This window comes from Anabrus simplex, chromosome 2 (assembly GCF_040414725.1).
Source record: "Anabrus simplex isolate iqAnaSimp1 chromosome 2, ASM4041472v1, whole genome shotgun sequence".
Taxonomy (NCBI): domain Eukaryota; kingdom Metazoa; phylum Arthropoda; class Insecta; order Orthoptera; family Tettigoniidae; genus Anabrus; species Anabrus simplex.
Window position 1 is genome coordinate 428,958,330 of NC_090266.1, and position 27,247 is coordinate 428,985,576.

At 36.6% G+C, this 27,247-nt stretch overlaps 1 protein-coding gene across 1 annotated transcript in view; it reads right to left on the minus strand.

The window, feature by feature from the left end:
* Nucleotides 1–27,247, minus strand: part of sli (slit guidance ligand) — a 1,279,943-nt gene that overhangs the window by 113,284 nt on the left and 1,139,412 nt on the right. The window contains exon 20 of the mRNA XM_067140837.2: nt 8,976–9,047. Within this exon, the coding sequence (XP_066996938.1) occupies nt 8,976–9,047 (72 nt within the window). The remainder of the gene's footprint in view (nt 1–8,975; nt 9,048–27,247) is intronic.

Below are 27,247 nucleotides of genomic sequence, written 5' to 3' on the forward strand. Positions count from 1 at the left end.
ATAGCACCAAGAACAGAATAGTGCAGCTCTTCTTGTCTCCTGGCTATGCAACTTATTCTAATTCAGTTCCATACCTTGGTGCAAGGTAAATGCCGTAAAGCATGTTCTGAATCATGCTTAAGAAAAAATTAGACCTATGTTGAGAATCAATTTTTAAATTATTTTTTGCTTTAACCTTCTCAAAGGATACAATAGGGTATACAAAAGATATGTGCACTGCCAATTAATCACATAGGTACCAGCTAAGTAATATGAGTCTTTATTACTGAACACATTTAAGAGTTGTTTCTGTTGGAGTTAGCATTTTATTGCCCACTAGAAAAGACCTAGAAAAAAAAAGGTTATATAAGTAGCCTAAATAATACACTACTGCAAAAATTAACAGTAAATGGCAAAATATAGGGGAAGATCTGGTAGTACCGGACACCTAAGCAAATGCTCAAGTTAAAAAGGTAGACTAATGTGGAATTAAACAAATAACCAATTTTAAGGAACCTTATTATTCACCTTATGACTGCTGTTGAACTCTTACATACTAACATTAAACAAAAGCAATTTATCAGTAACTAGCAAGATACCCGTGCTTCGCTACGGTATTATACTGAAATTTATAATTGAATGCTTATTGTTTTAGATATATAATCCGCCGAAATTCGCGATCTGACTCGTTTTCTGCGAGAATCCGCCAAAATTCGCGATCTGACTCGTTTTCTAATAGATTACGGCAAGTTTCCTCCCATTTTTCAATCTTTCTTTCCAGCAATCGATTTCGTACTTCCCGGGCTAGGTCCAGGTATTCCACCCAGTTAGTTGGGTCCCTAAATCTTTGCCATCTTTTCCTATAAGCATTTTTAATATGGATCAAATCCTACAGTGGATCTGTCGTGGTGTCGTCTTGGGTGCCTTGGCGGTAGCCTACTGAACCAGCGGCCGGACTGTATTCTTAGTCATTAGCCGTCCAGGATCCGTTTCCAGCGTGGTCCGCACATGTGACGACGGTCCAGATGATGATGATTATTATTATTATTATTATTATTATTATTATTATTATTATTATTATTATTATTATTATTATTATTATTATTATGATTATATGTTCTGGACCACACAGCAATATGCAAGACCGCTACTTGGCGGTAAATTACATCTGCTGCTATTGTCATTGTTGACAATGTGACCAGCACCATTGTCGCGCGTAGGCAAGTGTGCGGGATTTCTGGCGATACGAATGACATACCTCCGTGTATTATTGACCTTATTATAGAGGTGAACAATTTGACGGCCAATCTCATTCCTATCGTTTATTTCAAATGTGTTTAAATTTTTATTTATATGCCAGGAGAATCTACTGTAATCTAAGAACATTCTCCGAAGGAAAAGATGGCTGTTGAAAAAGAACCCAGGAAAGATTAATAATGATCGGTTTATGATCAGAATAAGTACATCGAAAGTCTACAGCCTGTTTCCTATCATTCGACAGGCTCAGGGATGGAATAAATAAAGCCCCATCTAGCGGCGACAATAGGAATTGTGCCGGCTGCCGAAGCTCCCCTCTGGGGCAATGATCGATGAGTGACAAATGAAATGAAATATTGGACAGTGTTGCTGGAATGAATGATGACAGGGAAAGCCGGAGTATCCGGAGAAAAACCTGTCCCGCCTCCATTTTGTCCATGGAGTCACATGGAGTGACCGGGATTTGAAACACGGAACCCATCTGTGAGAAGCCGGCGTGCTGCCGCCTGAGCAACGGAGGCTCCTTATAAGTACATTATGAACAGTAAAATCAATTGGTCTCACCTCCTTTTACACCCCACCACCGTTAAGTTTATTTAACCCCATCCCCCCAAAAAATTAAAAGAAGGCGTGTTTCTTTATGTTTAAAGGAAATTCCAAATACCAATGTTCACGTTTATTACCTTCAGTTTTGAGATATAAGTATCCCCACAAAAATAATTCACTTTTTTAACTTCCTTTCACACTCCCCCCCCGTCACAAAGTGATATTAAGGCAAAAAATACTTGTTCCTATAATAGTAAAGGATCTTCTAAATACCAATTATCACCACTCTAACCTCGTCAGTTTTTGATTTATGTGTCCTCATGAAAGGAATTCAACTCCTTTTCACTCCCACGCCCCCCCCCCCCCCCCCAAGATCGTTTCCCCCCCAAAACGAGCTTTTCTTTGTTTTTAAAGGAGATCAAAATACCAATTTTCACGTCTGTAACATGTTAAGTTTTTTTAAGATATACTGTAGAAATTCTCATTTTAAAATTTCACCCCCTTTTATTTCCCCTTAAGTGGAGTTTCCAAAGACAAATCACCTATGTTTCCTTACACTTACAGGAGATTCCAAATACCCACTTTTTACGTCTGTAACATTTTACGTTTCTCAGATATTCTGTAGATATATTCTTTCAAAAAATTCACCCCAATTTGCCACTCCTGTTTAACCGCCATTAATTGAATTTTCCAAAAGCAAAAATATACGTGTTTCTTTATTTTTAAAGGAGATCCCATTTACAAATTTTCAGTTCTGTAATATCTTCAGTTTCTGAGATATATGTATCCTCATTGAAGGCATTCAACCCATTATTCACCCTTTTACACCCCTCCTATTGGGATTTAGAGAAAACAAAGAAATACGTGTTCCTTTATTTCTAAGGGAGATTCTAAACACCAATTTTTACATCTGTAAACGTTTAAAGTTTTAAGATATAGACACACTCATTTTAAAAATTCAACACCCCCTTTTCACCCCCCCATTATTTGGATTTTCCAAAAAACGAAAAAATACCTGTTTCTTTATTTTTAAAGTAGATCCCAAATACCAATTTTCAGGTCTGTAATATATTCAGTTTCTAAGATATAAGTATTCTCTTTAAAGGCATTCAACCCATTTTTCACCCCTTTTCACCCCTCCTGTTGGGATTTTCTGAAAACAAAAAAATACGTGTTCCTTTATTTTTAATGAAGATTCTAAATACAAATTTTTACATCTCTAAACTTTAAAACTTTTGAGATATAGATGCACTCATTTTAAAAATTCACCGCCCTTTTCACCCTCGCATTAATTGGATTTTCCAAAAACAAAAAAGTTTGAGTTTCTTTATTTTTGAAAGCGATCAAAAGTACCAATTTTGAGGTCTGTAATATCTTCAGTTTCTGAGATATAAGTATTCTCTTTACAGGCATTCAACCCATTTTTCACCCCTTTTCACCCCTTCTATTGGGATTTTCCGAAAACAAAAAAATACGTGTTCCTTTATTTTTAATGAAGATTGTAAATACCAATTTTTACATCTGTAAACTTTAAAACTTTTGAGATATAGATGCACTCATTTTAAAAATCACCCCCCCCTTTCACCCTCGCATTAATTGATTTTCCAAAAACAAAAAAATATGTGTTTCTTTGTTTTTGACAGCGATCAAAAGTACCAATTTTGAGGTCTGTAATATCTTCAGTTTCTGAGACATAAGTAGCGGTATCCTGATTAAAGGCATTCAACCCATTTTTCACCCTTTTTCACCCTTCCTATTGGGATTGTCTGAAAGCAAAAAAAATACGTGTTTCCTTATTTTTAAAGAAGATTCTAAATACCAATTTTCACATCTGTAAACTTTTAAAGTTTTGAGATATAGACACACTCATTTTAAAATTTCACCCCCCTTTTCACCCCCTTAGCGACGGAATATCCAAAAATCCTCTCTTAGCGAGCACCTACATCTTAATATGAATATATCCCCAAAATTTCATTTCTTTATGTCCAGTAGTTTTGGCTCGGCGATGATGAATCAGTCAGTCAGTCAGTCAGTCAGTCAGTCAGGACAAGCTACTTTATATATATAGATTTAGGAAACATAACAATCCTAAAGATTTAAAAACATGGCGTACAGTATCAGACAGTCTGCTTTCAAAGGAGTGTTCCTACTTTCTTATACATTGTTACATTATTTCACACTCCACATGTCAAATTTATAATAAAGATCATTCCCTTCAAGATTTGTACACTTTTCATGAGCCCAACCCTTGCATAAACTGCACTGGATCCAGTCCTCAGCGAAATTTTCCCCGCAGATGATGCAATCAGTTTCGTCGTCTCCAGTGTGAAATTTCAGCACTTTCCTTGCAGTTTTACTGCGCTGAATATTTCCTTTTAATTCTCTCCTGGATTTAATATTGGACTTGACGGTCATCTGCACTGAATGGGCACCTTTTATTCGTTGCCTTTCTTCGAGGAGGAGTCTGTAAGGGCTTGAAGTGAGAATTTCACTTTGGTCCCTACGCTGTTTCCGTATGTTGAAATTTACACTCTTAGCACTAGGAAGTGGACAGATTTTGTGAATTAGGTTTTCACTTGGGGACAAAGAGGAGCTATGTAGGCCTATCTCTAAAGATGTGGTGGCCTTTGGTACTGACAAAACGGGTCTTGAAGAGGAAGGCATGGAATCGAAAGTTACAGCGTGTTTTGAATTTGATGGTTGTGGTTCGGGTGATGTTTCTAAGGTATAACGTTGGCATGTACGGGCAACTTCAGACGAACATGGTGTCAGTTCAGTGGGAGGTGAGTTAAAGTCCAAGTCACTGAAAATATTGTGGTTCAATGGACAGAAACCAGTACAAGCGAATGCCGACTGAGCCAGATCCATACGACACGCTTTGGTAAATGCAGCATTTACCACCCCAGAAATGTCTCTCAGCAAGATTTTCAAATTACTGTACTTCCTCATCCACAAAGAGCACGCCTCATTGTATGCACTTTTGAAGGGCTTCATAATAACCCTATCCAAAGGCTGTGGTCTGTGGGTAGTGTGTGGTGGAAGGCTCAAGATGTGGATGTTCCTGGAGCGAGCAAACAATATCACCTCTAAATCTTTATGACTACAGTGGCCATCAACAAACAACAGCACCAGGTTCTCTTCACTTGGATTCACTCTTTCAGAAAAAGCTCTCATCCACTTAAGGAATCCATCTTTCGTGATCCAGCCACTTTGTTGTGCATCAAACACACTACCTTGGGGAGCATCTTTTGTTACTTCACTGTCCATTCTTACCCGTGGAGAAACAAATAAGGGTGGAACAAACTGGTCCCCCGAAGCATTAATGCACAACAGAACAGTGACGTTCTTTCACCGTTTGCCAGAAGTCAACTTTCCTACTTGTTTCTTACCTTTCACTGAAATGACCTTCAACTGATTTTGATGCACTATAGATACCCCAGTTTCATCAGCATTAAAAATCATCGATGGTTTGAATTAATATTTTTCCATCAGTTCAATGAGTTTGTCGAAATATCGTTTCACCTGCTGTTCATTGAATCCGGTAGCATGTTGCAAACTCGAGGATTCTGCGAAGCTTAAACTCAAGTCGGGATGTTTCTTCATAAATGAGTAGTAAAAGTCTTTTCCAGTCATTCGCTTTTCTTCATTGAACTGGTGATTAATTTGTAATTGTTCAGCAAATTGATAAGCTAATCTTAGAAATTCGCTTTTACTGAGAGGCATTAGTTGGTTGTCCAGCATTTTGACATGCGTGTACAGTGTGTCCTCCATTTCTTCATTAAAAGTAGATTTGAATTTACCCAAGTCAGGTTTCAAAGTAAGCTCATTTCCGGAAGATATTAATTTTACCCTGTCGCCTAATGTGCTTTTGGGAACAGAAAAGAGTTCACTTGCTTCCCTGATACTTCTGTTTCCACTTTTTACTTCATTAATGGCCATTTTCATATTTTCTTCTGTCCATTTTCAACGTTTCTTCTCCATTTTGAGCTGAAACAAAATAGAAAATTCTTATAGTCGGCGAGAAAACTTACAAGCTTCATGTCCGATACTGCCCGCCAATCGTCGGTCCAATACTGCCCGACCCATTCGTTTAAAGTTTATGAGTCAGGAAATTCAATGTATTAAAGCCACAATTGTGCACTAACCAATAGTAATTGATGAACCGTACGTTAATTGATATTGATAGATAGATAGATAGATAAATGTCTTTATTGGCGTAGTTAAGGCCATTGGGCCTTCTCTTACACTAAACCAATTGGTATACACTAAAGTCATAAGTAATACTACTGTAATTAATACTAGAAGGCACAATTAAAACACAATCAAAATACAACTGAAATAAAATTCCACCACAGTGAGACATACATACAACAGCAATAATAATAATAATAATAATAATAATAATAATAATAATAATAATAATAATAATAATAATGGTGCATGGCATCTACATAGGCTTGGTGGTGACCTAATAAGAATAAAATGAATGGCGAAGACGTCATAAACACCCAGTTTCCAAGTCAGGGGAGTTAACACTAAGAGGGGGTTGATTCTGAAAATTGAACTGGGGCCGTCGGACCATAGACAAGCATTCTATCCATTTAGCCTCAAAGCTGGACTTCAATTTGCTAAACCTTAGGCTACCAACTCGATTAATCAGGTGTTGAGTATTGACGGTGGCAGAGGCCAGGGCAGTAGCTTGTGAAGCAGCCTTGACAACATAGCGGGCAACTCTGTTGGCTGTTGGCTGCAGCTCAAAATGCTTAAGGCTTGATGTTCCCTAAGCCAACTATCAAAAAGAGGTAGCCTAAGTCTAGTGGTAGCCCACGTCTTGATACCAGCATACGCCACTGTAAACAACATACTGTACCAGTTCACATATCTATTGTTTATGTACACAAAATCCTTTTGGGGTAATATTGCATCTAGATAAAAGAAAAAAAAAAAACTTGTCATGTTTACTCAAGCGTAACCATGGTATTGTACCGTATATACAGGGAGTTAGATGTAAATTATTAAGTGTATTGAAATTAATGAGCAGTAGAGTACATAGCAAACACAGTAAATTCAGAAAATACAGCAACTTCAAATTGGCCATGTTGTTGCTTACCATTCTCTTGCACCAAGGTATAGAATTCAAAACACAAAAAGCATCAAAGATGTTATATGCTATCTCTGTATACATGTTCAATCATTTAATGACAGGGCATTGTGAGAAAGGCAACTAGGCATACACAGTGCTTAGACTTCCATTCTTCAGCCTTCTATAATTGAAGGTATAACAGACAATTTGGTAGATATAATAAACAAACACTGTTCAGAAGTTAAAACAAACTTATAGCTGAAGAAATCAATAAATTTTCATCAACCAATGTTGTATATATAAACATATATGAGGAAATCTACATTTATCTGGACCAGAGAAACAACCCAACAAATAATATCAATGAGCTTTCTGAGAAGTATAACATTTTATATGAAGAACTATTAAAAGCGAAAGTTAGGAAGAAACGCCAGACTCTAACACGTCACACGCTCGGTGACACTCAGGTTATTCAACTTAGGACACACTCTCCTACTTCCCCTCAACACTCCCCGCTCAGCGTAGCAACTACCAGTACTAGTTTTAAAGCAGATGCATTCTCACCTCGGTAGAAGTGAGTCCTTCTCCGCACATCGGGGCCAATAATAAGGAGTAAGTAATACGATTTTATTACATTACATTGTTTTTATTTCATCTTCCATTTCACGTTACTTACACTTATATTATTTTTTCATTTTATTTCAGATAAAGTTATATATCCATTACCACACAGAACTTTACCATCACGGCCCCGATCTGGCTTTAAATTCTGAAGCACTTAAATTTTAGTATACCATCTAAGGAATGCTTATTAAGTTTTAACAAATCTTTCACTAAGGAATACAAATCAAGTGTGCTTTTTACAACAAATGATATTTTAAGATTTTATAAGCAAAACTGGTACTTTCCAAGAACATCAACAAGAGAAATATGGACAATTTGACTGTTTTACCTGTCTTATGACTTACAATTTTAACAAAATTTGAAGATCTTATTTTAAATTGTCAAACAATTAATGTGTCTTTCCAAATTTAATATTTATTACTGATATATTAATGTTAATTTGTTATTAGCTGATGATGTCCCTTAGGGGACGAAACATGTCCTAGATATTAATAAATTATATATTGTATTGAATAGGCAGGCTGCTCAATTATAATATTTAAGTTTATCTTGAATATTCATTGATTGATTATAGTCAATACGGGACTAGTATTACTTGAAATGAAGCTGTTAAAGCTGATCACTTGTAATATGGTTTTAACTGGTGAGTGATACTCATAAATCACTGAATGCAGCCTACAGCAGGCTAGTCCAAATGTTAGAAGAGAAGTCAACAGGCAGCCAGTTGACCAGTGTCAGCTCTTCTGCCATTAACTTACATACTGGGAGGTTGATAATGCATTAAATATGAGTCCTCTATAACGCTAGTGGAAAGCAATCCCAAAACTGCCGCGTGGCATTTCAGTAATATTTTAATTTTTGTAGCTATTTACCTTCCAATCTTAACTTCACTTACAAACACTTCAAGGGGTAATTTACCTTAAACCTTGATGATGATAATGATGCTGCTTGTTGTTCAACGGGGCCTAACATCTAGGTCATTGCCCCTACCTTAAACCATAGCCAATTATTTCTTAGAGCTATTTTTAAAGTCAAAGTTTCAACTAGGGAAGAAAATCTATATATTATAAAGACATCTACCGACAGCTCGAATAAACTGCTCCTTGAAAGACAAAAGAAACAAAGAGAAATTTGGCAGGACTTTTATACTACAGAAGCCATGGTAAATAGGTCCTGGGCCAACACGAATCAAGACCTCCGACACCTGGTGACCTCAATAGCTGTGCATGGGTACCACCACAAAGTATGCAAGAACAAGCCTTTTCACGATCCCGGAAATAACTGTGTATATGAGTTGTGCGATCAACCTTGTGATCGTTACCACATGACCACTTGTAAAAAAACTAGTAATACCCCTGGTAGAATTTTGTGCTTAATTAAAATGTGTACAATCAAAATGCGGGGTATAAAATATATGGCCAAAACTTACAGAAATTGTGTGCATTTCTTAAAATAATAACAAAATAATAAAGACATCTCTACTTACAGCCTTGTTAGAGACTTGAGATGACTGAGACGATCTGCATGAATTGTCTGAATATCATTCACGTCCAAATATCTAAAAAGAAAGACAACAAAGATTTAGCCATGTGAACACAGTGGTATAAGTTAGATTTTCATGTAAATATAAGGCAAAACATGCAAGTTTGCAGATACAATCCACCTAGCATTTCTCAGCATAATGTTTGCCAAATAGAATAGCTCTCAGTCTGTATCATTTAAGCTTTGTAACATTTATTTACTTCTAATAGTGTCTCATGGATAATTTTTCAGATCAAAAATGTATAAGTGTTCCAGGAACTAGATGAAATATTTTAAACAAAACATTGCATGTTAATTATACCAAATAAAAAATGTATGAATATAACTTTTAGTTCCACATCACAATATTTTTTTTCCCTTCCAGCTTCAGATGTCAATTTAAATTGCTATTAAATAAATCCTTGTAGTTTGTGGTGTGGGTTACTGTAGTCAAAATCCTAGTTCGTGAACCACGGGCAATAGCCAACTTAGTAAATGGTCCTGAGAGTTGCGATACCAGGTGCTATGGAATAGGTGTTGGCATCTCAGACATATTCTGACTTGTGGCCCTCCTTGTGCTCAGGCAGTCTGGACTATACAATTCACCAGGCATCCCTAAACTGTTAGAGAAGAGATTCTCATTTTAACTATGTGTAAGTACGGAACATCCTACTACACAGAATTTATTAAGCTCAGAACATTTTAAGCAAGTCTCAGACCAATGGAGGTAATGAAATCCCACTCCCGACTGACAGGCGAAGGTCTCTTTGGAAACAGGTGAACGAAATTGGAATTCAATGCGAAGCTTTAAATATTAATGGGGCTAATGGAAGAAAGAAAGCTGAACTGGCTGAGTTAGCAAAGAAGATGCATCTGGATGTGTTAGGAGTTAATGATATTTGGGTATAGGTAGATAACAAGGAATAGATGGGAAATTATAGTGTTCTAACAGGTGTTAAAAGGGGAAGGGGAGAGTGTGAAGTAAAGCTGTTTACGAGGAATACTTTTGCATGCAACATAGTGTCTCTTAGGCATATAAATGAGTGAATGAAGTGGTAGATTACGATGAGAATTATCTCAGTCAGTACATCAAGCATTGAGTGACATCATAGTCAGCATCAACAGCAAGGATGGCATAGTGCTAATGGGTGATTACAATGCGAGAAGTGGAAATAGAACTAAAGGATATGAGAAAATAATGGGTAAATCTGGGGAGGATATAGAAGCTGATAGGAATAGGGATCATTTACTGGACTTCTTTGCTATTATGAAATTAACAGTTATGAATACATTCATCAAGCATAAGGCTAATCACTGTTACACATGGGAGGGAACGGGCACCAGATCCATAATCTATATATATAAAATAGCTTGTCCTGACTGACTGACTGACTGACTGACAGACAGATTCATCATCGCCGAGCCAAAACTACTGGACATAATGAAATGAAATTTTGCGAATACATTCATATTAAGATGTAAGTGCTCGCTAAGAGAGGATTTTTGGATATTCCATCGCTAAGGGGGTGAAAAGAGGGGTGAAATTTAAAAATGTGTGTGTCTATATCACGAAACTTAAAAAGTTTACAGATGTAAAAATTAGTATTTAGAATCTCCTTTAAAAATAAGGAAACACGTATTTTTTTGTTTTCGGAAAATCCCAATAGGAGGGGTGAAAGAGGGTGAAAAATGGGATGAATGCCTTTAATGAGGATACGTATATCTCATAAACTGAATATATTACAGACCTGTAAATTGGTATTTAGGATCTCCTTTAAAAATAAGGAATCACGTATTTTTTGTTTTTGGATAATCCAATTAATGGGAGGGTGAAAAGGGGGGTGAATTTTTAAAATGATTGCATCTATATCTCAAAACTTTTAAAGTTTACAGATGTAAAAATTGGTATTTAGAATCTTCTTTAAAAATAAGGAAACAGGTATTTTTTTATTTATGGAAAATCCCAATAGGAGGGGGGGAAAGGGGGGAGGAAATGGGTTGAATGTTTTTACTGAGAATACTTATATCTCAGAAACTGAAGATATTACAGACCTGAAAATTGGTTTTTGGAAAATCCATTTAATGGGGGGAGGGGTGAAAAGGGGTGAATTTTTAAAATGAGTGTGTTATATCCCAAAACTTTTAAAGTTTATCGATGTAAAAATTGGTATTTTAGAATCTCTGTTAAAAATAAAGAAACACGTATTTTTTGTTTTCGGAAAATCCCAATGGGAAGTGTGGAAAAGGGTGGAAGTGTGGAAAAGGGTGAAAAAGGGGTTGAATGCCTTTAATGAGGCTACTTATATTTCAGAACCTGAAGATATTACAGAGCTGAAAATTGGTATTCGGGATCTACCTTAAAAATAAAGAAGCAGGTATTTTTTCGTTTTTGGAAAATCCAATTAATGGCGGTTAAACAGGAGTGACAAATTGGGGTGAATTTTTTGAAAGACTATATCTACAGAATATCTGAGAAACGTAAAATGTTACAGGCGTAAAAAGTGGGTATTTGGAATTTCCTGTAAATGTTAAGAAACATAGATGATTTGTTTTTGGAAACTCCCCTTAAGGGGAAGTAAAAAGGGGTGAAATTATAAAATGAGAATTTCTACAGTATATCCCAAAAAACGTAACATGTTACAGAAGTGAAAGGTATTTTTACCTCTATTAAAAATAAAGGAACGTGTATTTTTAGTTTTAGGAAATACCACTTGGGTGGAGGAGGGGGGGTAAAAGTGACTGAAAATTGTGTTGATTTCTTTTAATTAGGCTACTGATATCTCAAAAATGAAGATGTTACAGACGTGAAATTTGATATTTGAAATCTGCTTTGAAAGTAAAGAAACATGCATTTTCCGAAAATCCAATGGAGCGGGGGTGAAATAATTGAAAAATGAATTGACTTAATTGTATGAGAATACATACATCTAATAAAAATAAGGTTGTTAAAGACGTGAAAATTGGTATTTTCACGCGTTTTTTTTTGGGGGGGGGGATATCTTGCGGGGCAGGAGTGAAAAGGCGTTGAATTCCTTTCATGAGGACACATAAATCAAAAACTGAAGAAGTTAGAGTCGTGATAATTGGTATTTAGAAAATCCTTTACTATTAAAGAAACAATTATTTTTTGCTGGAAAATTCACTGTGGGGTGGGGGGGGGGGGGGGTGGGCTGAAAGGAAGTGAAAAAATTATTCTTATCGAGATACTTATATCTCAAAACTGAAGGTAATAGCCGTGAACACTGGTGTTTGGGATCTCCTTTAAACATAAAGAAACATGCCTTCTTTTAATTTTCTTTTATTTTGGGGGTGGGGAATCAACTTAACGGCGGTGGGATGTAAAAGGAAGTGAGACCATTTGATATTACTGTTCATAATGTACTTACAAGGAGCCTCCGTTGCTCAGGCGGCAGCACGCCGGCCTCTCACAGCTGGGTTCCGTGGTTCAAATCCCGGTCACTCCATGTGACATTCGTGCTGGACAAAACGGAGGCGGGACAGGTTTTCCTCCGGATACTCCGGTTTTTCCTATCATCATTCATTCCAGCAACACTGTCCAATATTTCATTTCATTTGTCATTCATCGATCATTGCCCCAGAGGAGTGCTTCGGCAGCCGGCACATTTCCTATTGTCGCCGCTAGATGGGGCTTTATTCATTCTATTTCTGATCCTGTCGTATGACTGGAAACAGGCTGTAGATTTTCGATGTACTTATTCTGATCATAAACCGATCATTTTTAATCTTTCCTGGGTTCGATTTCAACAGCCATCTTTTCCTTCGGAGAACGTTCTTAGATTACAGTAGACTCTCCTGGCATATAAATGAAAATTTAAACACATTTGAAATAAGCGATAGGAATGAGATTGACCGTTAAATTGTTCACCTCTATAATAAGTTCAATAAAGCGCGGAAGTATGTCATTCGTATTGCCAGAAACCCCGCACACTTGCCCACGCGCGACAATGGTGCTGGTCACATTCTCAACAATGACAATGGCAGCATATGTAATTTACCGCCAGGTAACGGTCTTGCATCTTTCTGTGGGGTCCAGAACATATAATAATAATAATAATAATAATAATAATAATAATAATAATAATAATAATAATAATAATAATAATAATAATAATAATAGTAATAATGTTCTGGACCGTCGTCAAATTGTGCGGACCGCGCTGGAAACGGGTCCTGGCCTGGTAATGTCTACGAATACAGTCCGGCCGCGGGTTCAATACCGCCAAGGTACCCAAGACGACACAACGCCGGATCTCCTTCAGGAATTGATCCATACTAAAAATGCTTATAAGAAAAGATGGCAAAGATTTAGGGACCTAACTGACCGCGTGGAATACCTGGACCTAGCCCGGGAAGTACGAAATCGATTGCTGGAAAGAAAGATTGAAAAATGTGAGGAACTATGCCGTAATCTCTCAGAAAACGACTCAGATCGCGAATTTTGGCGGGTTCTCTCAGAAAACGAGTCAGTTCGCGAATTTTGGACGATTACATATAAAACGTTAAGCATTCAATTATAAATTTCAGTATAATACCGTAGCAAAGCACGGGTATCTTGCTAGTAGACTATATAATAGTCGACTATGAATTATGGAAATCTGTTAGAAATGTGCAGGTTTTCCAGTTGTTGTTTTTTTTCTCTTCCCAATGATACAGACCACTATCTGATCTACACAGAACTATGTATCACTCGATCTAGGACAGGAAAAGTGAAATCTGTCTGCAGGTGAATAAGGGTAGCAAATCACTGGGGCAAGGAAATTAGACAGAGGTGCAGGGATATAATTAGTGAAAAGTTCCAAACAATAGACAGTAAGCAGGTTCAGGATACAAAAAGAGAATGGTTGCCATACAGGCATGCTACAGTAGAAACAGCAAGAAAATGCCAAGGAAAAACTATGTGTAAAGAGGGGAAAAAGCAAACGTCTTGGTGGAATGATAAAGTGAGGGCTGCGTGTAAATGTAAAAAAAAACAAAAAACAGGCATATCAGAAATGGCTAAAAACAAGGACTGAAGCAGACAGGGAATTATATGTAGATGAAAGAAACAGAGTGAAGCAAATCATTGTTTGAATCCAAGAAGTCATGGGAAGGATTCAGTAATAACCTGGAAAGGTTTTGTCAAGTGGCAGGGAAACCCTTCTGGAAACTTATAAAGGATTTTAGAAAGGGTGGGGGAAAACAAAATGAATAGTGTTTTGTATAAATCAGGTGAACTCATAGTAGATTCCAGGAATCATTGGAGAAATGGAAGGAATATTTTGAAAAACTTTTCAAACGATATATATAAAAGAACATGGACTGACTGACTGACTGACTGACTGACTGACTGACTGACTGACTGACTGACTGACTGACTGACTGACTGACTGACTGACTGACTGACTGACTGACTCATCATCGCCAAGCCAAAACTACTTGACATACGGAAATGAAAATTTGAGGATACATTTATATTACAATGTAGGTGCTTGCTAAGGGAGGATTTTTGGATATTCTGTCGCTAAGGGGATGAAAAGGGTGGGGTGAATTTTTATAACTAGTGTATCTATATCTCTAAACTTTAAAAATTTACAGATGTAATTAGAATCTCCTTTAAAAATAAAGAGACATGTATCTTTTTGTTTTTGGATAATCCCAATAGGAGGGGTGAAAAAAGGTGAAAAAGGGTGAAAAAGGGGCTGAATGCCTTAAATGAGGATACTTATTTATCAGAAACTGAAGATATTACAGACCTGAAAATTGGTATTTGGGATCACTTTTAAAAATAAGGAAACGTGTATTTTCTTGCCTTTGGAAAATCCAATTAATGAAGGTTAAACAGGAGTGACAAATTGGGGTGAATTTTTTGAAAGACTATATCTACAGTATATCTCAGAAATGTAAAATATTACAGACGTAAAAATTGGTATTTGGAATCTCCTGTAAAAGTAAAGAAACATAGGTGATTTGTTTTTGGAAACTCCACTTAAGAGAAACTCAGAAGGGGGTGAAATTTTAAAATGAGCATTTCTACAGTATATCTAAAAATAAAGAAACATAGGTGATTTGTTTTTGGAAACTCCACTTAAGAGAAACTCAGAAGGGGGTGAAATTTTAAAATGAGCATTTCTACAGTATATCTAAAAAACTTAACATGTTACAGAAGTGAAAAATGGTATTTTTTATCTCTATTAAAAATAAAGAAACATGTATTTTTTGTTTTTGGAAAAACTACTTGGGGTGGGGATTAAAGTGGCTGAAAATGAGGTTGAATTCTTTAAATGGGATACTGATATCTCAAAAACTGAAGATGTTACAGACTTGAAATTTGGTATTTGGAAACTCCTTTAAAAATAAAAAATGCATAATTTTGTTTTCAGAAATCCATTTAAAGGGGGGGGGAATTAAAAATTAGTTGAATTAATAGTATCTTTATTGTCTAAAAAATTAAAGATTTTGCAGGCGTGAAAATCGGTATTTGGAATCTGCTTTAAAAGTAAGAAAACACGTGTGCAAAACTGGGAGTGAGATTTCAAGATCCTAATGCATGGGTAGGAGATAGGGATCTGCGCTCAGATGGCCTTCACTTAAACCGCAGTGGTATGTATAAGTTAGGAAATTTGTTTAGAAGGGTTATAGGGAGGTACATTTAGGGAAACAGGGTGGCCTAGGGAGCGGTGTTAAGGGAACAGGAAACTGGAAATCAAGTAGGGATGACATAAAAATGTTAGTGCTCAACAGTAGAAGTATTGTAAAGAAAGGAATAGAATTAAGTTATTTAATAGATATACACTTACTAGATATTTTAATAGGAGTTGAATCATGGCTGAGAAATGATACAATGGATGCAGAAATTTTCTCACGGTACTGGAGGGTGTATCATAGAGACAGGATAGGAATGGTAGGAGGGGGAGTATTCATTCTGGTGAAAGAAGAATTTGTTAGCTACGAGAAAGTTAAAGATGACAAACACGAAATTCTAGGGGTAAGGCTCATCTCTCAACTTGATGTCTTTGGAGTGTACAGACCAGGAAAGGGTAGTGCAGATGCTGATTCAGAAATATTTGATAAGATAGCCAGCTATGTGGAAAATGATAAGGAAAGGAACGTGATTGTAGTGGGTGATCTCAATTTACCAAATGTCAATTGGGAAGGTAATGCGAACGACAGGAAGCATGACTAACAAATGGCAAATGAGTTAATATGGGAAGGGCACCTGATTCAGAAAGTGATGGAACCAACTAGAGAGAAGGATATTCTGGATGTGGTGCTGGTAAACCCAGATAAGCTCTATAGAGAAACCAAAGTAATAGATGGTATTAGTGATCACAAAGCTGTTTTTGTGGTAATTAAAAATAAATGTGAAAGAAAGGAAGATATTAAAATTAGGACTATTAGGCAGTACCATATGGCTGACGAAACAGCATGAGGGAGTTTTTAATAAGTAACTATGATCGGTGGAAAACGGTAAATAAAAATGTAAACAGACTCTGGGATGGGTTTAAAGCATTGTTGAGGAATGTGAAAATAGGTTTGTACCTTTAATGGTGGTAAGAAATGGTAAAGATCCACTATATTATAACAGGGAAGTAAAGAAACTAAGAAGGAGGTGCAGGTTGGAAAGAAATAGAGTTAGAAATGGCTTTGGAAGTAAGGAGAAACTGAAGGAACTTACTAGGAAATTGAATCTAGCACAGAAGTGAGCTAAGGATAACATGATGGCAAGCATAGTTAGCTGCCATACAAATTTTAGTGAAAAATAGAAGAATGTGTATAGGTACTTTAAGGCAGAAACAGGTTCCAAGAAGGACATTCCAGGAATCATTAATGAACAAGGGGAGTGTGTATGCAAGGATCTTCAAAAGGCAGAAGTATTCAGTCAGCAGTATGTAAAGATTGTTTGTTACAAGGATAATGTCCAGATAGAGGAAGTGTCTAATACTAAAGAAGTATTAAAATTTACCTATGACATTTACAGTAAGATACAAAAGTTGAAAACTAGAAAAACAGCTGGAATTGATAAGGTTTTGGGGGATATACTAAAGATAATGGGTTTGGATATAGTACCATATCTGAAGTACTTGTTTGATTATTGTTAGGATGAAGGAACTTTACCAAATCAATGGAGAGTTGCTATAGTAGCCCCTGTATATAAAGGAAAGGGTGATAGACATAAAGCTGAAAATTATAGGCCTGTCAGTTTGACATGCATTGTATGTAAGCTTTGGGAAAGCATTCTTTCTGATTATATAAGACATGTTTGCAAAATTAATAACTGGTTCGATAGAAGGCAGTTTGGGTTTAGGAAAGGTTATTCCACTGAAGCCCAACTTGTAGGATTCCAGCAAGATATAGCAGATATCCTGGATTCAGGAGGTCAATTGGACTGTATCAAGATTGACCTGTCTAAGGCATTTGATAGGGTACATCATGGGAGACTACTGGCAAAAATGAGTGCAATTGGACTTGACAAAAGAGTGACTGAATGGGTGGCTCTGTTTCTAGAAAATACAACTCAGAGAATTAGAGTAGGTGAAGCTTTATCTGTCCCTGTAATAATTAAGAGGGTAATTCTTCAAGGCAGTATTATTGGACCTTTATGTTTTCTTATATACATCACTGATATGTGTAAAGAAGTGGAATCAGAGGTAAGCCTTTTCGCAGATGATATTATTCTGTACAGAGTGTGGTAATAAATAAGTTACAAGATTGTGAGCAACTACAACGTGACCTCGATAATGTTATGCGATGGACAGTAGGCAATGGGATGATGATAAACAGGGATAAAAGTCAGGTTGTGAGTTTCACAAATAGGAAATGTCCTCTCAGTTTTAATTACTGTGCTGATGGGGTGAAAGTTCCCTTTGGAATATAAGAACTTCATTAGGGTAATCACATAAATATGATTGTAAATAAAGGGTACAGATCTCTACACATGGTTATGAGGGTGTTTAGGGGTTGTAGTAAGGATGTAAAGGAGAGAGCATATTTGTCTCTGGTGAGACCCTCACCAGGATTACTTAATTCAGGAACTGAAAAAAATCCAAATCCGAGCTGTCAGTGGAGAGATGGCATGGGAGGACAACAGTAAACGAATAACTTTGAGTGGTGTCTTTAAAAGTAGGAAAGATCACAATATGAAGATAAAGTTGGAATTCAAGAGGACAAATTGGGGCAAATATTCGTTTATAGGAAGGGGAGTTAGGGATTGGAATAACTTACCAAGGGAGATGTTCAATAAATTTCCAGTTTCTTTGTAATCATTTAAGAAAAGGCTAGGAAAACAACAGACAGGGAATCTGCAACCTGGGCGACTGCCCTAAATGCATGTCAGGATTGACTGATTGATTGATTGATTGATTGATTGATTGATTGATTGATTGATTGATTGATTGATTGATTGATTGATTGATTGATTGATTGATTGATTGATTGATTGATTGATTGATTTACCAGTAACTTGGATGGAAGTGCAGGATTTAGATTAATAGGTTTATTATTGCCAAGTGAGCAATTAGATCAGCTTGCCAGTGCATAGTTTGGGGAGACAGTAGTTTACGCACAGTGATGAGGGTACCGGTAATAAACAAGACCTTGTGTGTAATTTACATATAGTTGTGACAAGTATCAGTCTATTACACTGCCAACTTACTCATCAGAACAATATTCCAGAAGCTTTTCCTTTAGTTATTAGGCCAATGTACAGAGCAGTAGCCTCACCTGAACTCCTCAAGAAATGTACACATATGTGAAAATACAAAACCCTAACGAGAATTTAAATTTTCTACTTTGGAAGAGATGACCATAGACAAACCTTCTTCACAGTCATTTTGTAAAATTAGCTGCTTTTGAAGCTGCTGTAGTCTTCAGTGATGTAAATTAACACAGGATTGTCATTCTTGCAAAGTTTAGATTTGGACCTGGATTCTTTGCACAGAAGACAGTACCGGTATGGAAATTCAGCAACATGCTTGTCATGAAAGTGATATGCTACTATTCTGAACATGGCACAATAACAGAGAAGAGGATAGGCAAGAATAGATTTGCAGAGGATCATGAGGGAGAGAAAGAACACAGTTATGGGTGACATTAAACAGTGAAAGGAACTCCATTACATTTCCTTGTTTTTCTCATTTTCACAATATTCAGAACATGTGCATTTTTCTTTCTCTCAAAATTATTTACAGGATTGTGATGAAAACTGACGCCCTATTTCTACAATAGGTAATGTAAATTTTGACTTGAAGCATTTCTTGATATGTCTATTATTTTGGTAGGTGGGGTCTCACCAAGTCGTATGAAAAAAAATTTAAAAAGCTGTTAACCTCCATCATATAAACACTTCAAAATATCATTTGAAAAGACAATAATTATGTCCCAAGAACCAGCATAATAAAAAAAATTAGCACAAATGGTAATAAAGTGTTATGATTGAAGTACAATGAGCCACTGTTGTGAGGCTTTTGTTGCAATTTTCAGCCAGTCAAGAATTCTGGCTCTAATGCTCTATGAATGGTATCATATATAATAGGAACAAATCCACTGATTGTATTGTGAGCAATCCTAAATCTGTAAGATGCAGACATGTATGAGTCACAAATGTAAAGAAAACTGTAGGCGGTTCGAACCCCACTGTCGGCAGCCCTGAAAATGGTTTTCCGTGGTTTCCCATTTTCACACCAGGCAAATTCTGGGGCTGTACCTTAATTAAGGCCATGGCCGCATCTTTCCCACTCCTAGCCCTTCCCTGTCCCATCATCGCCATAAGACCTATCTGTGTCGGTGCGACGTAAAGCAACTAGCAAAAAAAAACCTGTAGGCCTAAACTATGAATTCAAACTGATGTTCATAAATGCATCCATTGTTTTCAGTCCTTTCTTTTATCAATACTTTATTAGCAAACTGTAGAATGGAAAGAAATGTACCTGCCACTAATCTTTTATCTGATATACACTAATGTCCAAACGTTAATCATAATCACTAAACGAGGCCATACCGCCTAATAGGAATGTCAGATGGATTGCTGAACAAACAGAAGCTGAATCACACACCATATGTCACACAACTTGTCCAGAAAAACAGTGTCAGAAAGGTTCTGATAGCTAAGGTACACGTTTGACAACAACTAACAAAACTTGGCAACGTCTTCCACAACAAAATATGCTGTTAATAGGGTGTATGGTTACCCCTAACAGCCACACATGTTTCGCAGCGATGTGGCGTGCTCTCTATCAGATGGTCCAAGAGCTCTTATGGCAGTCGATCCCATTCCTCCGAAAGGGCAATGCAAAGGTCTTGGAGGGTCCTTGGTGGAGGCTGACGGGATGCAGTTCACCTCCCCAATGCATCCCAGGCATGTTCTATAGGATTCAGATCCGCAGACCTCGCTGGCCAGTCCATGCGATGAATGTCTTCCTGAGCCAGAAATTCATCCACCAAAGCAGTGCGGTGTGGTTGGGCATTATCGTCCATTACGAGGAAGTCTGGACCAACCGCACCTCTGAAGAGTCGAACATGTGGTCTCAGTACCTCATCCCTGTATCTCTGAGCGTTAACAATGTTCTTTGGACCACCCATGAAGATGTGCAGGTCCGTACAGTCATTCAACATGATGCCGCCCCACACCATGACGCCACCACCACCACCATACTGTTCCCGTTCCACGATGTTCCTGTGGTTGTATCAGCTACCTGGTTCTCTCCAGGTTAATGTGCGACGGGAATGATTCTGCAAACTGAAGCAGGATTCATCTGTGAAGAGCACATGCCTCTATTCATTCATGGTCCAGTTTCGATGTTGACGGCTATACAGTAAACGGGCCCATCTCTATGCTGGAGTGAGCACATCGGTGGATGTTGGGCAAACAGCCCTGCTGTTCTGAGCCTCCAGTACAAAGTTTGCCGGGAAACGGCAACGGCAACTCTTGAGACGGCTGCAAGCTCCGCCGATAATTGTCTTGTAGGTGCACTCCGATTTTGTCGGGCGGTTAAGGCCAGATATCGGTCCTGCTGTAGGATGGTTACCCTTTGCTGACCTGGTACTGGCCTATGAGTAACATTTCCTGTGTCTCCAAATTGTCTTCAAAGCCTGGAAATGACACTTTGTTGCACATTCAAGGATACGGCGACTTCGGTCTGTGTTTGGCCTGCTTCCAGGCGGCCAAGTATTCTACCCTGAAAAACAGGGTCCAAATGGCGTTGTTGTGCCATTATGTTGTCACATTCACCATGAGGCTACACTCTGCACACTATAACAGGGCAAACATAACTGAGGGAATATGGGGCACAGGCAATGGCTGTGTTTACCTCGTGGTTGCGCTGCTAGTCAAAGCAGGGAACACTCCTTTCCTATACAGAGCAAACATGTAAGGTTGGTAGGTGCATATATCGTGCGATTTGCGGTCTATTTCCTGTTGCCCTGCTTACTCATTACTTTTGCTTAACTTTTGGACACTAGTGTATTTTGCCATGGACATAGTTGTTTAGGAGGTGAACATCACCTCCAACCTTAAACCTTAGAAAATTGTTGTGAATATTGAATTTAACGATAGTGTCAGCCTTTCCTCAAAACTTATACCTTTCCTGTAAATTTTTTGCCTGATGTCTATTAGTGACTTCATTTTTCCCACTAATTGCATATAAGTATTGAAGGACATTCGGTACTAGTTCCTGAATTTTTCTTCGTCATTCCACAATGAAGGCACATGTTGGTGGAAATCTCCAAGGGTCACAAGTTTAAGGAAAATTTGCCTTGTCCACTGCGATCACCTGGGTATTTCCTTTCTCCTACTATATTAATTCTGAACATTAGGATAATATCTTCACTCGAATTATCGTTTTCACAACACATTCTTTTCCGCTCGTGGCCTGAGGACTATGGAAACAATGTGAGATATGGCAAAGAGTGAAATCATTATGTGTGCACGATTTTCACTACCTAGTGTTAGAAGAATACTAAATGGTTTCCGGGAGTATTTAGAAGAAGGTTGGAAGAAAGTTCCTAGTTCAGTCAATACCATGTAGCACAGCTGAATGTGAATGTAGATTTAGTACTATGAACGTAGTTATAAACAAACTTAGATCAAAGTTATTGATGAAGAATATTTCTTATGCAATGTTTATAAACTAGAGGTCTGCAATCCCCATTTACAATTGGTCGAAGGTAGCTGTGTAGTTCAGTCCTGCTACTTCAGTTTTTTTTTGTTTTTTTTAAGATATAATTTTGTTTTTATTCACCTTTTCAAAAGTACAAAGTTACAAAGTACAAATAACATTGCAAATTAATTTTTAAAAAAAGTGACAGTTTAAAGAAAGGTACTGAGCTGAAACCCAAAAGCACACCTGTAGAATTGTATACGAGTGTTGAGACTAATAGAAACAATAAACTGCACGTTATAATTTAAAGAAAGAATCCAAAATTAGAATAACACTCTTTTGAAAAAAAAATACAAAGTCATCTCACTGTTATCAGTTCTCAGTACATCGCCGGGTAACATAAAATAAAATACATTTAAAAATGAAATAGATGTTTCGCAAATTTCTCTATGTTGCGGGTTTTTACCAGTTCCCAACGAGCAGTCTTGATTGATCTGATAAAGTCCACCAAAGTCCATCCACTCTTATCGTATGCCGTCAAATTCCAATGCACTGCCGCCGCTAGCAACCATGTTACAGCTGATTTTTCCTCCAGTTGAAATTCGCCAATCATTAACTGCTCAGTCGATAAAGAAGACAGACCTCCGTGTATTTTCTGCACTGTATTGACAGTCCATGTCCAGACAAGTCGCGCTTCTCGACAAGATGTAACTCGGTGCACTGTGGTATCGAGCTCACCGCCACACTTATTATCTTCAGACAAGTTGTGACGAAATCGTTTTGTTGCTGTTGGAACGATGTCATTAATTACCGAGTAGACTGATGACCTCCACTGAGTGGGTACTTGTTGATTGTTAGCATTTGACCACACCATTTTCCATTTTCTTTGAGGGAATTTTTGTTCTACCCGTACTGGTCGCTGTAATCCTTTCAGCAGGTAAATGTAGAAATTCTTTGTCGAGTGCAATTCTTTTCTTTCTTTCCGGTCCTGCGGGAGACTGTCAAGGATACCAACGATGGTTCGGAAAGCAGGATGTACATGCCTATTACATGTAATAAATATCATTTTTGGTCCGTATTGATGATATTTGATTGAAATAATAACAGTAAATTATTTATTAGACCACCTAATCAATACAAAATCTAGTCTTGGATGATTTACATAAAATTTGTTAACTAATAGTGGTACATGTTTCACCTTCCCTGAAGGCATCATCAGCCATAGTCTTAACCTTAAATTAAAAATAAGCGTCTAAATAACATGTAATAATGAAATGAATTTTAAAATCTTGAAGAGATTTGAAGTAAAATAACATTAAAAATAACAATGATGGTTTAAAAAATACAATGTGATGAGATATAATAGTGGAAGTATTAACAAAATTAACATTAGAAGGCTGCTAAAATAAGTGCAATGGATAAAACAACAGATTGTTATACATCAAGTAGTAAGATTGCATAAAAATAAAGTTGATAGTCTGGCGGTTATAATTAGATGATGGCGAAAAATCGTATATAATCAAAGTAAAGAACAAAGAATAAAAGTCAAAGGTTAGTCGAGAGATCCGAAGTTAAGCATGATCTTGAAGATAAAAGACGAAAGTCAGAGGTATATGGTGAAATTGTAGAACACGTTGAGGATATGAAGTTATAGAATGGAAGTTGAAGAACAGTTTCAAATAGGATCTCTATGGACCATCTCAAAATTTGAAGTAATGCTCAAATGTTGCAAATTGTGAGTTTGTAGATATTCTAGTTGAAAAGGCATATAATAGTGGAATCTGTAAAAGGAAGCAAGAAATGTAGAGTTAATTGTGTGAAAAGATATTTGAAAATATTGAAGTAGAATCGTGTGCACTTACCATCTGACAGTGAAAAAGGTAGTTTGTAACGTTATGAGTTAGAAGTATTTGCAACAGTAGACTTCTTGCTACGTGTGTTATAGCTGAAGGTTTGTGTTGGAGAGGGATCTGTTTGCTTTGACGTAACTATTGGAGGGGGGCTGCTATTGATGGGAGGGTGTGCGTGTTGTATCGATGTAAGGCCATTGGAGGGAGCGATGTTACGGTGGGTGTGGCTATGGGTTTATTGGTTGTATTTGAATTAGAGGTACTAGCGGCGGGGGGAAGGGAGGGGGGTATATTAGCTGTAGGGGAGGTGGAAACGCTAATTGATGTGAGGTTGAAGATTTTTAAGAATATGTTGGTGAGGGGAGTTGATTCTCATAATAAAATAAGGATCTGTTCATACAAGGGGCTTTTTTTATCAACAGTGTCATTTAGGTTCTTATCTTTATTAAAATGTTGGTCGAGGAAAATAAATAAGTTTTCATATTCTGTCATGAGTTTACTTTTATTGACTCTCTTTACGATATGGAGGTCTTGTTCTATTGTGGTGAATTTATGCGCTGTGTCCCTCATGTGGTTGGCCATTGCGGAGAATTTGTTGTGTTTTCGGGCATTGTAATGATCGGCGTATCTGGTGGAGAAGCTGCGGCCAGTTTGGCCAACATAAGAAAAATTACATGTAGAGCATTTCAATCTGTATATTCCTGATCCAGAGTAACTATTGTCTGTGATGTTAATAGAGTTGTGATTAAAGAATAAATTACGATTAGTGTTTTTTGTTGTGTAGGTTATTTTTATTTCATGCTTCATTAATGAATTGGTTATCGGATAAATGCTATGGTTAGTGAACGTGAATTTAGCGTATTTTGGTTTGACGGGTTTCAATGGAGTTAAATTTGTAGCTAGTTTCAGTTTGGTTTTATTAATGATTTTATCAATCATACTTGTGTTATATCCATTGAATTTAGCTAATATCCTTAATGAATAGTAATTCTTTCTTTAAATTAATAGATGACATATGGATCTTTAATGCTCTATATTTTAAACTGTGATAAGTGGCTTTTTTATGTGAGTTGGGATGTAAAGAATCATTTTGTATGGTTGTTGGAGAAAAGGTGGGTTTTCTGTATATTTGGAAGTCGAATTTGTTCAATGCTCGTGTGATTTTGATGTCTAAGAAGTTCAAAGAGTTATTGAACTCATTTTCTTTAGTGAATTTAATATTATTATCTAAGTTGTTGAGAAATGATAGTATGTTATTGCTGTTGTTGATTTGTTTATCAATGATAGCTATGGTATCGTCAACATAGCGATGCCAAAGACAGAGTCCGTTGATGTTATTGATAATCTTACTATGTTCGAGATTATCTAAGTATATATCGGCTAGTATTCCAGATAACGGGTCTCCCATCGCTAGACCTACTTGTTTGTAAATTTTCTTATTGAAGGTAAAATAGTTATTGTCTAAAATGAAACTAAGTAATTTTAACCATTCATCAATTTCGATTTTACTCAATGTGCTATGTTTCAACAGATTGTTTTTTATGATGTTAATAGTATTGTTGATAGAGATATTAGTATACATGTTGGTGATGCCAAAAGAACATAAAACGTGGTTTGGTTGTACACTGAACTTATTTAGGGAATTACAAAGTTTGATCGAGTTCTTTATGGGGTTGGAGTTGTGAAATTTGAAATATTTTTTCAGAAATTTGTGTAGGAATTGAGAGGTTTTATAGATAGGACTATTTATACTATTAATTACAGGCCGAATGGGGACATCCTTTTTACGAATTTTGGGCAGTGATCTGACTGTAGGTATTTTGGGTTCATTACAGTTAATTTCTGATAATCTTGATCATTTAAAATGAAGTTAGAATTTTTAAGAAGGTTCTTTAAGTTACGCTGTATTTTGTTTGTTGGATCTTTGTTAATTAAGGTATAGGTATTGTCTGAAAAAAAAGTTTCAGTTTTATGGATGTAATATTGTTTGTTCATTATTACTATGGTGTTGCCCTTATCTGCTTTTGTAATTACTACGTTGTTGTTATGAATTTTGGATTTCAGGTTTAGAATTTGTTTTGAGACGTTATGGTTATTATTAGATGTTATCTCATTAATCAAAGTTGGAAGTTTCTCTTTTACTTCATAACGTACGTAATTTTGTTTATCAATTGGGATTTGTTTATCGATATTAGTTTCGGTTTCAGCGATGGTAGTGATAATGTCTTCTGCTTTTTTGTGATTAGGCCAATTATGTATGATGCCTTTATCTAATAGATTTAATTCTTGGTTAGAGAAGGCTGCATTAGATAGGTTGATTGTAGTGGGAGTGTTAGTCAAATGGGAAGGGGACACTTTGTTGTTTGTATTTTGGTCAGGAGTTTTACATTTGTTTTCTTGAAGACAAAGTAATTTATGATTTAGGGTTTTCTGTTTCTTGTCTAATATGTAAGATGGTTTAAGGTCAGTGTACCTTAAAAATGAACTCCATTCAAGTGGGGGTAATTTTTGATAGATGGTCAAATGAGTCCTATATAATTGTAAATTTAGTAGAGATTTCTTCTTGTATAATAGTTTAATTTCATTTTTCAACCATACGCTGTTTACTTTCTTCTGAGTGGCATTAGATTTTGAATAGGGATGACATTTTCTTTGTAAAGATTTGAGAAATTTAGGTACCAACTCTAATTTCTAGCAATCTTTAAGAAACTTATTATCTCTAGAAATCTTGCCTATTTTAATTTTGAGGTTCAAGTACTTGTTAGGTTTTACTATTGCCCGGTTGGCATTGACATTACATGTAATAAATATCATTTTTGGTCCGTGTTGATGATATTTGATTGAAATAATAACAGTAAGTTATTTATTAGACCACCTAATCAATACAAAATCTAGTCTTGGATGATTTACATAAATTTGTTAACTAATAGTGGTACATGTTTCGCCTTCCCTGAAGGCATCATCAGCCATAGTCTTAACCTTACTTACTTCAAATTTTGAGATGGTCCATAGAGATCCTATTTGAAACTGTTCTTCAACTTCTATTCTACAACTTCATATCCTCAACGTGTTCTACAACTTCACCATATGCCTCTGACTTTCGTCTTTTATCTTCAAGATCATGATTAACTTCGGATCTCTCGACTAACCTTTGACTTTTATTCTCTCTTCTTTACTTTGATTATATACGATTTTTCGCCATCGTCTAATTATAACCGCCAGACTATCAACTTTATTTATATGCAATCTTACTACTTGATGTATAACAATCTGTTGTTTTATCCATTGCACTT